The sequence below is a fragment of the Ostrea edulis genome, chromosome 3 (assembly GCF_947568905.1).
Source record: "Ostrea edulis chromosome 3, xbOstEdul1.1, whole genome shotgun sequence".
Taxonomy (NCBI): domain Eukaryota; kingdom Metazoa; phylum Mollusca; class Bivalvia; order Ostreida; family Ostreidae; genus Ostrea; species Ostrea edulis.
The window spans coordinates 44,074,177-44,089,054 of NC_079166.1; the positions used below are offsets into that span (position 1 = coordinate 44,074,177).

At 34.3% G+C, this 14,878-nt stretch overlaps 1 protein-coding gene across 2 annotated transcripts in view; it reads right to left on the reverse strand.

Annotated features, from left to right (window-relative positions):
• Positions 1-14,878, reverse strand: part of LOC125677368 (activating signal cointegrator 1 complex subunit 3-like) — a 129,765-nt gene that overhangs the window by 114,633 nt on the left and 254 nt on the right. For both annotated transcript variants that reach the window (XM_048915399.2, XM_048915400.2), the window contains exons 2-15: positions 13,950-14,202; positions 11,945-12,365; positions 9,775-9,919; positions 7,639-7,750; positions 6,832-6,902; positions 6,559-6,686; positions 6,152-6,287; positions 5,377-5,502; positions 4,997-5,197; positions 4,412-4,552; positions 3,005-3,169; positions 1,452-1,608; positions 900-1,126; positions 93-284 (exon numbers count right to left, since the gene is read on the reverse strand). In XM_048915399.2, the coding sequence (XP_048771356.2) occupies positions 93-284; positions 900-1,126; positions 1,452-1,608; positions 3,005-3,169; positions 4,412-4,552; positions 4,997-5,197; positions 5,377-5,502; positions 6,152-6,287; positions 6,559-6,686; positions 6,832-6,902; positions 7,639-7,750; positions 9,775-9,919; positions 11,945-12,365; positions 13,950-14,193 (2,466 nt within the window). In that variant the 5' untranslated portion in view covers positions 14,194-14,202. The remainder of the gene's footprint in view (positions 1-92; positions 285-899; positions 1,127-1,451; positions 1,609-3,004; positions 3,170-4,411; positions 4,553-4,996; positions 5,198-5,376; positions 5,503-6,151; positions 6,288-6,558; positions 6,687-6,831; positions 6,903-7,638; positions 7,751-9,774; positions 9,920-11,944; positions 12,366-13,949; positions 14,203-14,878) is intronic.

Below are 14,878 nucleotides of genomic sequence, written 5' to 3' on the forward strand. Positions count from 1 at the left end.
CCACAAAACTTGTCACCCAATGAAAAATGATGAAACCACTGTACAGAGTATGGATGTTAACTGAGACTGTACTTGTGAAAGATGCCTCATACCTTGATGATGACAGCGTGAGCAGGCAGGTTGACTCCCCAGGCCAGAGTGGCAGTACACACGAGACATTTTATGTGCCCCGCAGAGAAATATCTCTCCACCAAGTTCCTGTCCTGTCTGAGCATGCCTGCGTGGTGAATCCCAAAACCATCTGGGAAAAGCTCCTTCAATTGTTTGTTACGCGACTTTAATGTCTACAAAACAATCAATCTTATCAAGATTTGTCTTAAACCTGCAAATCCAGTGATTTCAGTTATATTTTGATAAAGCTTAACTGCTACTACAAAATGTAAAACATTTTACAGTCAGCTGGAGATTCGTCCATTTCAAAAGAGAAAACTCTATCCTGTAAAACTGTATGTAATCATTCTACCTTTTATGATTTGATCTCTGTATAATCTACAAAAACTTCAGAAATTTATGAAGTTGCAATCAAAATGACATGAAGTTTTTTTCTGGAGTTATTTTGATGTTGTACCACTATTAATTCAATAAATGAAAGTAATTTTTATTCATCTTATATGATATATTCAAGTTGGGACAGTTTATGCAGAATTAACTGCAAAGTAGTAAATAAAATAACGTAAATTGTCTCAATTTAACCTACATCAAACAAAATGAGTTGAAATTACTGTTATTTCTTACATATTATGACATCATTCCTACAATGACATTTGGTAAGACCTAAAGGCAACTTAGTTTATAATACGATATCAATGAATGTTAGATAAAGTCACATGAACCAATCAATTTGTGTTTTACAAGTGAAATTGAAATCGATAAGTACCTATATCATATATTCTACTCACAGACTTTTGTGCCTGTCCATATTGACTGGACTGCTCTGGAGCAAAGAATCCAATTTCTCCGTTGTTTTTGGCGATTTCTCGCAGCACCATGGCCGTCCTGACCGTGTCATTTCGTGCATGAACAAACACCATCACCTGGTAGCCCTGCCTCACTTGTTCCACAACTTTCTCGTAACAAACTGTGTTCATATCCTGTAAGAACTGCACTTTGTTGGTTGCCTTTATTCCTGAAACACATCATAAATAATACAATGCAGATCCTGTTTTCATTTTTTGAGATGCTCCCTTCTTTACTTCTAACAGGCTAGAAGTCATATAAATTTTCTGTTTATTAATGATGCAAAGACATATCAATTTCAATTAACATACACATACAAGTCTAGTCTCCTATTTATATTAATAACATATAAATAAACTACACAGAAGCCCCCAGTATGTGTAAATTAGTTTTCTAAACCTAGAAATAATATATGAAACATCAGTATGTGTACATCAGTTTTCTAAACCTAGAAATGTTACAGACCCTAATATATGTACATTTGATTCTCATACCTATAAATGTTTGTCCCAGTGGCACTGGTCTGAACCTTCCGTCGAAGAAATACAATCCAACATGTGGGTTGACGTGAAGGAAGCGGGCCACATCGATGTAGTTGGGAAGGGTGGCAGACAAACCAATAATGCGGATCATACTCTGGGAACTCTCCACCTAAAACAATCAAGATACCATGTCTGCATTGTTCATAACTCACAGAATTTCAGACTTCTCCATAAAATTAATGAAATAAACTGTTTTCTCACATTATCACCAGTGTGAGATCGACTTTACCCATGTGAGACAGCCATGTGAGATTTTTCTGTCTCACACTGCTGCGATGTCATTTGATTGTGACGTCATATATTTTCTATGATTTACGTTACACGGTGAAGATTTACGTTACACGGTGAAGCAAAAATATTTTGCATTGTTATCTTTAAATTTTAATGTATATAGCTTTCTGTTGGACAACCTTGGGTTTTTTAGTTTACACTTACAGTGTAAACCATTTTCGGATATGCTCTTTCTGCCTATCTAATTAGTTTTTGCATCGAGGTTCAACTGAGGTTTTTGATAATTTAGAATTTTCTCAAAGCTCCTAAATTTATGTACTAAACTGTAGGTAAAATGTGAGAAAAATAATCCTTCATTATTAACTCGCGTGGGATAGGGAAATTCCACCTCTGGAACAAGATTCGCTATCTAGGACTCGGCAAAGCCTCGTCCTAGACTGCGAATCTTGTCCCCTCGGTGGAATTTCCCTATCCCACACTCGTACTAATGAAGGATTCTATTAATCTCACAGAATTTCAGACTTCTCCATACAATTAATGAAATAAACTGTGTAAATCTTTTACTATATGTGTACTTATATACAACTTTGTATTTTCAAATTTGAATAAGTGCCATCAGTGTATACAGTCTCAAATGACCACACTGATGACTGATTCAAAATAACACTAACACTAATACACATACAATCTGTAACAAAATAACTTCCAAAATAAACCACTGCTACTACATATAAAACCTGTACCACAGAATAACTTCAAAAATAACACCACAGCCACAACAGAAACAATCTGTAACACAGAATACCATCCAAAATAATACTACACATACAATCTGTAACACAGAATACCATCCAAAATAATACTACACATACAGTCTGTAACAAAGAATACCATCCAAATTAATACTACACATACAATCTGTAACAAAGAATACCATCCAAAATATATACTACACATACAATCTGTAACACAGAATACCATCCAAAATAATACTACACATACAGTCTGTAACACAGAATACCATCCAAAATAATACTACACACACAGTCTGTAACAAAGAATACCCTCTAAATTAACCATATCTAATACACATACAGTCTATAACCTCCAAAATTACACTACTGCTAATAAATATTATACATTTGCTACACAAAATAACACCACTGTTATGATATATAAAACCTGTACCATAAAATAATCACCACAATAACACCATTGTTAATACACACCTCACTGTAGTGAACAAAATTAGAGGTCATTGTAGTGAAACATACCTGTCTAATGGTTCGGGCTACCAGGCTTTCTATCACTGACCCTCGGCCATCATGTAGGAGGTGGACCTCATCTATAATTAGTAACTTGACAAGCTGGGTCAGTGCTACGTCCCCGGTACTCTTGCGTGTCACCACGTCCCATTTCTCAGGCGTTGTCACTAACATCTACATACATAGGCAATACAGGCTTTAGGTTAAATTGACCACTCATTTCCTATGTACAGGTGACTCTTGATAACTCGAAGTTGATAAAACTTCGAGAAATCGAGAGTTCGAGAGATCAAAATTCGGAAATTGAAGATCCGCCAATATGGTTAAGATTTTACAATAACCGGAAATGCTTACCAACAAGATCATATCATTTTGATATGTTTTCCTTCATATTTGTCAGGTAGTTAATTAGATATGAAAATAAAGAACCTTATTTTGCATTAATAAAAAAAATCAAAGTTTATGTCCTTATTTGTTCTTTAATCCTGCTAAGATAGGCATACAAAACCAAGTTCCAATAAAGCTTTACTATCGCTAACTAAACAGAGTACAATGTTATGTCGCTTTACACAAAGCAAAAATTCTAACGAATGAGTAAAATGATGTTTTAGAGTAATTTTACCCAAAGAACAAACTAAAGAAATTTAACAATCTGTAGATCTCTAAATTAATGTATAAAACTTACTCTCTCGTTGTCAAGTCAAAACAAATTATAGATTTTATTCATAGTCCGATTATAAAGAATTTTAATCATCACAAGACATTATAAAGAATTTTAATCATCACAAGACAACAACCCCACCCCTGTGTAAGGTGTGAACTGACCAATTAGCCGATTATATACTCAAGTTTGCCACCTCCACAAAGAAGCACAGGCAATGTTCCACCTATGTAAACACCTAATTACCACAGCCACACTATCCTTCAGCAATCAACAAAACCCAGGTAAGGTCCAAGCGGAAATTATTACACGCTTGGGTAACGGTGGGTATACGCTACCACCACTTCAAGAGATCGAGAGTGAAAAACAATGAAATGTGTTTTACGGGACCCAACTTCACTCCGAGAGATCGAGAACTTCGAGAGATCAAACGTTCGAGAGATCGATAGTAAATTTGCTTTGTTATATAGAGAAAAAAATCGGGACCATGATTTCACTTCGAGAGATCGAAGTTCAAGTCATCGAGAGTCACCTGTATGTACAATACTTTTTTTTCTTGGACTAAATTTCATAATCCTAGTCATTATTTCCTATCAATACTCATGAAATGAAATACAGTTACATAAACATCAATAAGTCTTTTTGTTATAACATTTGCTCTTCGAATATTAATCATTTATATAGAATTTCTCTTCAAAAAAAAAGAAAAATAAATAAAGTTATAATTCTAAATATTTAAATATTCACAATGGTACCTGTGTTTTGAGGATCTCAGACTTTGATAACTGCATGTCTCCCGTTAGTTCTTTCACTGCAATCCCTAGTGGCTCTAATCGACTCCCAAAATTCTGCACCATCTCAGCCGCCAGGGCCTTCATAGGGGCCACATAAATAACCTAACAAAACATCACTGACATTGGTGATACACCCACAGAGTTACAACTGTTATTCAGAAGGAACCAACCAATTCTGCACCAGATATCGGACATCAACTCAATGTAGCTGAAAATCACTATTTTTCACAACTTCAGTGTATTTTGTACCCACAGTGATTTGGATCTTCCTTTCATGATACTGGTAACAAGCATATCAGAGTTTTATGTCAATTTGGTGTAATAGGTTTAAATGTTTCTTAAAAAACCACTACTTTTTTTCTTGTTGTAGGGATGACCTCCAGAAATAATATTCTGGCCATTTGCTAGCAATAAAATTCTGAATCATTCATTGTAAAATTACATGTACTAAATAGATTAAGATACACAAGATTTCACGATTACCTTCATGTTTCAAATAGAAACTGTTACATGCACTATCTATTGCTTCTATAAAATGAGACTGACCTTGAACTCATCCTTTTTAATGACCCCCTGAGAGATGTGCTGCTTCATCTCGTGGAGAATAGTTAACATGGCAATGTTTGTTTTACCGGCTCCAGTCGGTGCACAGATCAATAGGTTCTCATTTGTTTTATATGCAGCATCAAACACAACAGACTGGATACGATTCAGGGCCTTTGTCTGTTTGAATGCCAGCTTAGCAATCTACAAAATGAGTATAAATGTTAAGTAAACTTAAAAATGTCTTGAATATACCTGACTAGGTTGAATTTTTCATGTACAATATCTACAATCAAAGCTTTATAATCTTACATGTATATATCAATAACAATATCATTCTGCTTTTAATTCATTAAATAAGAAAACTAAGTGGAGGACTTTACATCATCTAGGTCAGCGATTTGTACTCTTTCGTCTCCCACATTTATGGTCTTAGCCTCAGTATGGGGAATCTTGACCTCCTCTGCCAGCTTGGTGGACTTCCTGGTGAACGTGTCTGGTAGCACCATCTGCAATCACAAAAATTAAAAGGAACTGTAGTCTAGGTCTGGAGTAAAGAATGTTACACATGCAATTCTCTTAATTTTTACCACTGGGAATCAATTCTAACATTCCTTATCAAACAAAGGCTGTCACAAATCCTGTATTAAGTATAGGAGAAGAGACTACAAACCAAGAGGAGATTCAGATGTTGGATCTGGAGGTAAAAAAAAAAAAAAAAAAACCTTTTGCATATTTTTATGCAGTTTAAGTTGTAAGACCTCTTGTATAGTTTGGAACCAACACTCTAGAAAAATCACCATGGAAAATTTCTGGATCTGCACAGGTAAACAATGCATGTGTGTGTACTGACTAACTCTTCAAGCCATATGTAGTAATTTCTATATTACCCGTATTAACCTCTCATTTCTGATCAGCCATTTTTACAAAATATCTAACACCTAAGGTGAAAATTTTCTTTCTGCATTTCAAGTCAAAAAAAGCATGCAAGTTTTATCAACATGAGTCTATTTTATATACAAATCCAGAAAATCTGCAAGAGATGAGATAAAGAAATCACAACTAAATTCTGATCTTTATAGTTTTTTGTTGTGAAGTAGAAAATGAAGACTGAAGAGGTCCAACACATTAGAAACAGTGTTGATTCTGATTAGATACCTTGACCCCTCCAACGAAGGCTGAGGATTGCCGGGCCTCCTCCATGGAGTCAAACACAAAAGGATATTTCTCCCTCGGGGTGTAATTCCCTCGCCCTCCACTGAATACTGGGGCTGGTGCCCTCAGGGCAGCCTCTCTAAAAGTAACCCAATAATATTGTTGATGCAATAACAATGTATATGAATGACAGACTTTACATTAAAATATTCAGCCAATGTGATCACCTTTCTAGTTTCTTTTTTACCCTTAGATATATATGTAAGAAATGAATGGTATGTTATTTCCAAAATCAAAGAAAAAAATATTCCCGAGAAATAGACACAATTTCACTTTCTTAATTTTCACATTTATAACAGGTTTTTATACAAGAGAATTCTATTTTCTGAAGATTGCAGATCAATGATAACCTCTGTGCCCTGAGCTGAAGAGGATTAAACAGGAAGCCAACATCCTCCTCCTCCTCCTCATCAGTCTTCCTCTTGTCCTTCTTTTCCTCTCGCCTCATCATCTTCATCATCTGACGCTCATTCTCTGTCTGCAAAATACAGAAATCTTACATCACTTGAACAATATCACAAGGTTTTTTGTTTTTCTTGGAAGAGGGAGTATTCAATTTTACTCCATTCCAGTATACGAGGACTGTTTGTTACTGTTTGTGACTGCTTTACAATAATGGCTACCTGCACAGTCACTTGACATCCATAAGTTGGCCTGGTGATCGGGGGTCTGTTACCTCCATCAGCCTTTGCTCCTGAAATACAAATGAAACATAGTCAAATAATTGATTTTAACTAGAAAACTGACACGTCAGAATATATCCATCAGGTGCTCTACCACTGAACTACGTGTGATCTAGTCAGATACATGAATGGTTGGTACATCCACCTTTAATTGTTTTCTGGACTAGAAGATATTGCGTGCCACAGAAATTGCTGTCATCTATAAATTCATATATTAAAAAAAATCAAGTCCCATAACTCTGTACAGATAAAATTGATAAATCTGAAGATTGTAAGGGGTCTTCCTCTGCCTAATCTAAATATTACGAAAACTTCAGTTATTGTGTGCCATAGAAAGTGCTGACAGACAGATGGATGGACTGACAGACAGACAGTGATTACTATAGGGCACCTGCCATATGACGGAAACCTAATAAAATAATCTCACTCTCTTCAAAATTTAAATGGATGTAGACTTAACACAACAGCAACACTCAATCAAATGTATATAAACCTGTCCATTTCTGATCAGTTGTAGAGATTTTTTCTGTTCACACTTGTCTGGTTATTATCCTCAATCTGGTCGAGTTACATTTCTCTTGATTAGTTTCCCTGGTGCTGTAGCAACTTGAGTTAAATCTACATGGATTATTTTCATTTGCTCTGTGTAAGACCTATTACATACTTGTTTGTTTCCTGCCCTCAAGCTGAGTCAAAGAGATCCTTTGAATTTTCAATGCCCCCACCCCGTGTCAACTCAGTACCTACTTGTTTGTTTACCGCCCTCCGGTGGAGATAATGCTCCTTCTATTATTTTCCCTCTGTTCTGTATCAAACTCTGAATAAGTTCAAATCTGTCAAATCCCAGAAGCTCAAACAGCTGCAAAAAATAATCAAATCATGAAACAATTAACTTCAAAAACACTAGCCATTGTTGTATCTGTTGATCATATTTTCAATGTACCCTATATATATCACATAGAACTTTAGGAAAATATGTGAACATGCTTATGCACGTCATTTAATTTTCCTACAATGCTGGCACTCATCACATCCTCAATAATGACAACCAAAAAATTAACTCCATTTTATAGACTAAACTGAAATTCAAATTTACAGAAACAAAAGTATCAAGTATGTCTACCATACTTACATCATTCTGTATGTCTCTACAGTACTTACATCATTCTGTACATCTCTACAATACTTACATCATTCTGTACATCTCTACAATACTTACACCATTCTGTACATCTCTACAATACTTACATCATTCTCTACATCTCTACAGTACTTACATCATTCTGTACATCTCTACAATACTTATACATTCTGTACATCTCTACAATACTTACATCATTCTGTACATCTCTACAATACTTACATCATTCTGTACATCTCTACAATACTTATACATTCTGTATATCTCTACAATACTTATACATTCTGTATATCTCTACAGTACTGACACCATTCTGTACATCTCTACAATACTTACACCATTCTGTACATCTCTACAATACTTACATCATTCTGTACATCTCTACAATACTTACATCATTCTGTACATCTCTACAGTACTCTGTACATCTCTTCAGTACTTACATCATTCTGTATATCTCTACAATACTTACACCGTTCTGTACATCTCTACAATACTTACATCATTCTCTACATCTCTACAGTACTCTGTACATCTCTTCAGTACTTACATCATTCTGTACATCTCTACAATACTTACATCATTCTGTACATCTCTACAATACTTACATCATTCTGTACATCTCTACAGTACTCTGTACATCTCTACAGTACTTACATCATTCTGTACATCTCTACAGTACTGACACTGTTCTGTACATCTCTACAATACTTATACATTCTGTATATCTCTACAATACTTACACCATTCTGTACATCTCTACAGTACTAACATCATTCTGTACATCTCTACAGTACTTACATCATTCTCTACATCTCTACAGTACTCTGTACATCTCTACAGTACTTACATCATTCTGTATATATACAGTACTTACATCATTTTGTATATATACAGTACTTACATCATTCTGTATATCTCTACAGTACTTACATCATTCTGTACATCTCTACAATACTTACATCATTCTGTACATCTCTACAATACTTACATCATTCTGTACATCTCTACAGTACTGACACCGTTCTGTACATCTCTACAATACTTACACCATTCTGTACATCTCTACAGTACTGACACTGTTCTGTACATCTCTACAATACTTACACCATTCTGTACATCTCTACAGTACTCTGTACATCTCTTCAGTACTTACATCATTCTGTATATCTCCACAATACTTACATCATTCTCTACATCTCTACAGTACTCACATCATTCTGTACATCTCTACAGTACTCACATCATTCTGTACATCTCTACAATACTTACATCATTCTGTACATCTCTACAGTACTCTGTACATCTCTTCAGTACTTACATCATTCTGTATATCTCCACAATACTTACATCATTCTCTACATCTCTACAGTACTCTGTACATCTCTACAGTACTCACATCATTCTGTACATCTCTACAGTACTCACATCATTCTGTACATCTCTACAATACTTACATCATTCTGTACATCTCTACAATACTTACATCATTCTGTACATCTCTACAGTACTCACATCATTCTGTACATCTCTACAATACTTATACATTCTGTACATCTCTACAATACTTACATCATTCTGTATATATACAGTACTTACATCATTTTGTATATATACAGTACTTACACCGTTCTGTACATCTCCACAGTACTAACATCATTCTGTACATCTCTACAATACTTACATCATTCTGTACATCTCTACAATACTTACATCATTCTGTACATCTCTACAATACTTACATCATTCTGTTGCTGTTCATCAGAGTTTGCTGCTGTTAAAACATCAAATATGGTAGAACACAAGTCCTCTCTACTCATTCCTAGATAATTCTCCTCTCCCGGAAAATACTGTGTTACCTCCCTTTGTAACCACGAGGCATCATATCTACAGGAGACACATGTATCGATTATGCATCATGGAAATAATGAAAAATATCAAATTTTGTGCCTCTACTCATAAACTAGGATAGAAAATGCAGTATATTACTTTCTTCACATCTTTAACTAGCTTTATAATCTTTCATCTATAGAATATAGAGACAAGTATGTTTATAACTCTCCTGGTTTCGAAAGTATATCTCCTATCTACTGATTTGCACCTAAAATCTCACAGTGTGTAATTTTTTCACACCTTTCATTTTCAGATAATATATGACGAGCTGATTGGTATACATGACAAATTCATCAATTCAATTATTTTTCAACATGAGACCGGCTTTTATTTATAGTGAGAAAAACATAAGAAGTTTTGAAGGAAGAAAACAAACAGTGCCCATTGATGACCAATGCTAAAACATTACATTGAGGAACACTACAGCTTCTGATATCAACATGATGTAGGCAACAATACAATTTACCATATATCTTATTAGGTAATTTCTAGAAAGAAGATTTCAATTTATACTTCGTATTTCGTAAATATATATATACATGTATATATATTTGTATATGAATATATATATGTGTATACATGTACATGCATGTTTATCGATGACAGACAATATAGCTGCACCTGTAGAGTTGAAGATGATAAAACTTTTGTCATTGCAATTCAAGCACTTCCAGCCAAGTATAGGGACCTGTTACTTTAATAATTGTAATATAGATTTTTGACACCCGTCTTCACTGTTCCAAAGACTACCGTATTTTGCCGAATATAATACGCAGTGGTGTTTAATATGCACCCCCCACTTTGAGCCTAAAAGTTGGTGAAAAAACGCACTTCGGGTGTATAATACGCAGCAAAAATTTTGACCAAGCGGTAATCTTTATTTTATACTTGGTGTTAATTTTCACTTAATATTTTTGCAGAAATAATGAATTCTAAACAACGCACAATAATTTGCAAACTTTTTGAGATGAGGTCTACATCGCGGTAATCTTCAATGAGAATCTTCAGGGAAATATCAACCCGGACAAGTCACTTCAGCAAAGCACGAGATTTTGTAGCATTTAAGTCTTAACTGACTCGATATTTCCTTTGTTGAAACTTAAAATCAATCAAATAGCCGATGTTATAAAAATAAAATTAAACAATTAAACTATCGCTTATTTTACTGTAATCAACACACCATGGTAGGTACAAAGATGCAAATTATCAACTCCTCGTTAACTACGATGACTATTAAAATGTGTGAAAAAAAATTTTGTTAGGTATTTCTTTACCCGGAGGGGGTATCGAACAAAAGCAGTGTACACAACAATGGCTTCGTAAAACACACGCTTTTACGCAAGAATAGTTATTTCAAAGATTCAAATAAGTATTTCATTAAAAATTAGGCCTATTCATAAAACTTACAGTAAATAAACTTTTAGCCAGTGACAAAATTATTTTCCAACAATTTTAGCACGTGTCAAGGCATTACTGTGTACACATGCTTTCAATAATGGCGGCATGCGATGTAATGAATAGTCAGATCCAATGCAATTTGATTGGCTGTTTGTTTCATGATAATTGAATTATTTAGATATTGTAAGTATATATATCACATTTTCTGCAATTTTACGTTTCTGTAGTAATTTTCTTGAGGTCGAATTTTTTACTTAATAAATAGGTGAACGTGAAAAGGCGTACAGTATCCGAAGCCTTGGTCTTTGAGTGAAATATTACACTACTTAATCGCCGAGTTTCATCTGGAAAAAAAGGTCAAAAACCTATTGTGGTATATAATACGCACCCCTTTCTGGCACAAAAATATTCTCTAAAAAAAGTGCGTATTATATTCGGCAAAATACGGTAGTTGAAGCTAGATAAAATAATAATGTTTTCGTTTGAAGAATTTTGTTAAAAATTTATATTGATCTCCCAGAGGGACAATTTTCTTAACATGTATGAAAGAGAGTTGAACTTTTGTGCAAAATCATACAAAAATCACGATAAAGATGAGACCACTTAATCTTTATTACATACTTCTCTCTGTCTGGGGAGTCTAGTTTGGCAGTGATAGGTTTTTGGGGGGATGCTGTGTATTTCAAATCCAACTCCCACCTCTCCCCTTCATCTGAGTCAGAACTAAGCACTTCATCCTCATGGGAAAAGTCTCTACTACGACCTATAAACTTAATGCTTTTCCCAAACTCATGAACACTGGCCTCCCCATCTGCCTCCTGTCTGTCCTGGTTGCCAAGGGAATCCAAGGTATTTTCTGGTAACCATGACACTATCTTGTTGACCAATGTGCATGCATTGCTGGCAGCTGAGGCTGGGAATGGTCCAAAGATTTGTCGGAGTCTTGTGGTCTCTTTCTTTCCCACGATACTGACTGACTTAAGAAGATCAAACAGAAAGGCTGCTGAGCTTTCTATTGTTTCAAATGTAGCTTCTGATCCCACTGCAAAATAGAAATTTGTTCAGTAAAATGCATTCCTGTCCCTTATATCTTATTGTATATAGATAAGATGTAATGAAACTTCATATAAAAAGCATTCAATTTTACAAAAGTCCTTGAGAAGTTTATTGATTACCCAACAAATTTTCAGTGGCCCAAAGAATATACCATAACAACCTTAAGTCCTTCCAATCCCATCATCAGAAACCCACTGTCAGCTGATTATGCTTCGTTCCTCTCTCCATCACCCGTCATCGGTCCATTCATTCCTACTCGCTCGTTTTCATGAGCACAAGCGAGTAGGAATGAATGGACCCACGGGTGATGGAGAGAGGAATGAAGAGTACTCCAACGATGTCCAATCCATTAATAAATTCATATATATTCAATTGATAAAGTGTTAAAAATGTTTCTTAAAAACACTTAGATTGTTTATGTACAATTTCTTTACAGTTTGGTCCCTACAGCACTCCATTGCATTTTGCATACTAAATTATGACAAATTATCTTTTTGAACACAAATTGTTTTGTATAGCTTTGAAAACATGATGGTACATTTGTCACTTTTTCCAAATATTCAAAGGAAAGAATGAGCAAACTACAGAAAAAATAAAAAGAGTAGGTGACAAATCAAAAAGAATGAATTCTATTTGTTGAATGGTGGAAAGATAAATTTGAAGATTTAACACAGAATTGATTTTCATCAATGCATGATTGAATATTACAAATTTCATGAAAAATATATTGAGAAAAATCATTAATACGAGTCACAGTAAATTTTCTTAGCATAATTGAAATATACTGTCCAGTACATAAATGCATGCCATCACAGTTTGCATGAACGAGCCATGTGTGAATGCTTTGTCAAATGATATTCCTATTTTTGCTTATCAAGCTAACTAACTCTTTACTTATAATCAGAGACTAACACCAGCTTTCTAATAAATATGCATATTATTTATTACTTAACTCTGACTACTATATGAACCATAAAACTCCTACCTTTATGGTGAAATACATACACGTAAAATCTCTTCATCATATTCCAAACTGTTAAGTATTGTCAACTTTCATAATTATCTTATTAATACTGGATATTTGGGAAGATATATATGTGAAATCATGAAATGCTGTTAACATCTTTTTCATCATATTGATACTTCAGTATTATTTGAAAGTAAATTTCGTTTTTTCTTGATACCTTCTTAATTTGTGTGTCTATGTCTACCTGTCTTTTTGTCTATTTGTACATGTATGTTTTAGGTGTTTATTAAGGAATTTTCTTTTTCCAATATTTTTTTCTTTTGTCAAAAAAAAAAAATCTAATGAACAACAAATTCAGTTTTGAGTACATTAAATGGATGACCATGTGACACACATATTCTGGCAACAAATTATTTTTGGACAAGAAAATAGTTCATTAGCACAGGGGACAAATGCATGGACATTTAAGTCAATGTCAACCCCTATATATGTATTAGTGACATTTTCTAAATAACACGTACTTCATATCATTGGAAACTGCTCTGTATACAATAGACATGACTTGCAGTGTATCGACATAGTACTTTTAAAATATCACATCACCTATAGTTTTGGAATACTGAGTCAGTTCTTTGAGTGTAGTCTTTATTTCCTCTTTAGACACATCAGCTTCCCTGGTGATGATTTCTGTCAGTTTCTGCCAGCTGACCGTGTCAGTCTGTTTTTTCGCTAGTTGCTGCCGCTTCAGAACAAGCTCTCGTTGCTGATCAGCAAAGGAGCCTCCTGAATTTGAGCTGACATCTGCAAATGCTCGGAAAGCTCCAGTTAGTCGAGGTAATGTACTCATATCTGTTCACTAAATGAAAGTAAATTTTTACTGAAAATCATCTGATACAATATACTTCATAAAATTAAGGATTAAAGTGTTCTCAAATTCTTGATGCCATGACAAATAATAATATTTTGAGTAGAAATTGTCTTTATTTCACCATATTGTTTTCATCGAACTTCCATAAAATATGCAACATACTCTAGAAACATTTTTAAAAATCCACCACAAGAAAAACAACAAATTTGTATTGACCCCAACAAGTTGAATAACAAGTACATTTCACTTATTCAAAAGTATATCTAGATAACATTAGTATATTTTCGGTTATGAGGCCTAAAATAAAAATTGCTGCACTTTCACTTATAATAACCGACTGATCCAAATCAATTATCCATAGCCGTATATATTTTAAAACATATTGTTCCAGAGATTATTGAATAAAAATTGCTTTGGAGTTGGCACTTGTTCTTACTTCATAGGAAATAAGTTAATGAAGCAAATTAAGTTGCATTAAATAGGCTAATAGTGAAAATGAGATCCTGATAAGGCTTACATGTATGTTCAATGTTGACATACCTGCAGCTTAAATACGAAAATTGTGATAAGTTTTTCTTTGTGTAATCTTACAATAAAGTCTGAGGGGGAAAATCAGTTTCTTCCTACCTATCCGACTTATGTCTTGGATATTGTTAGCGAAAAC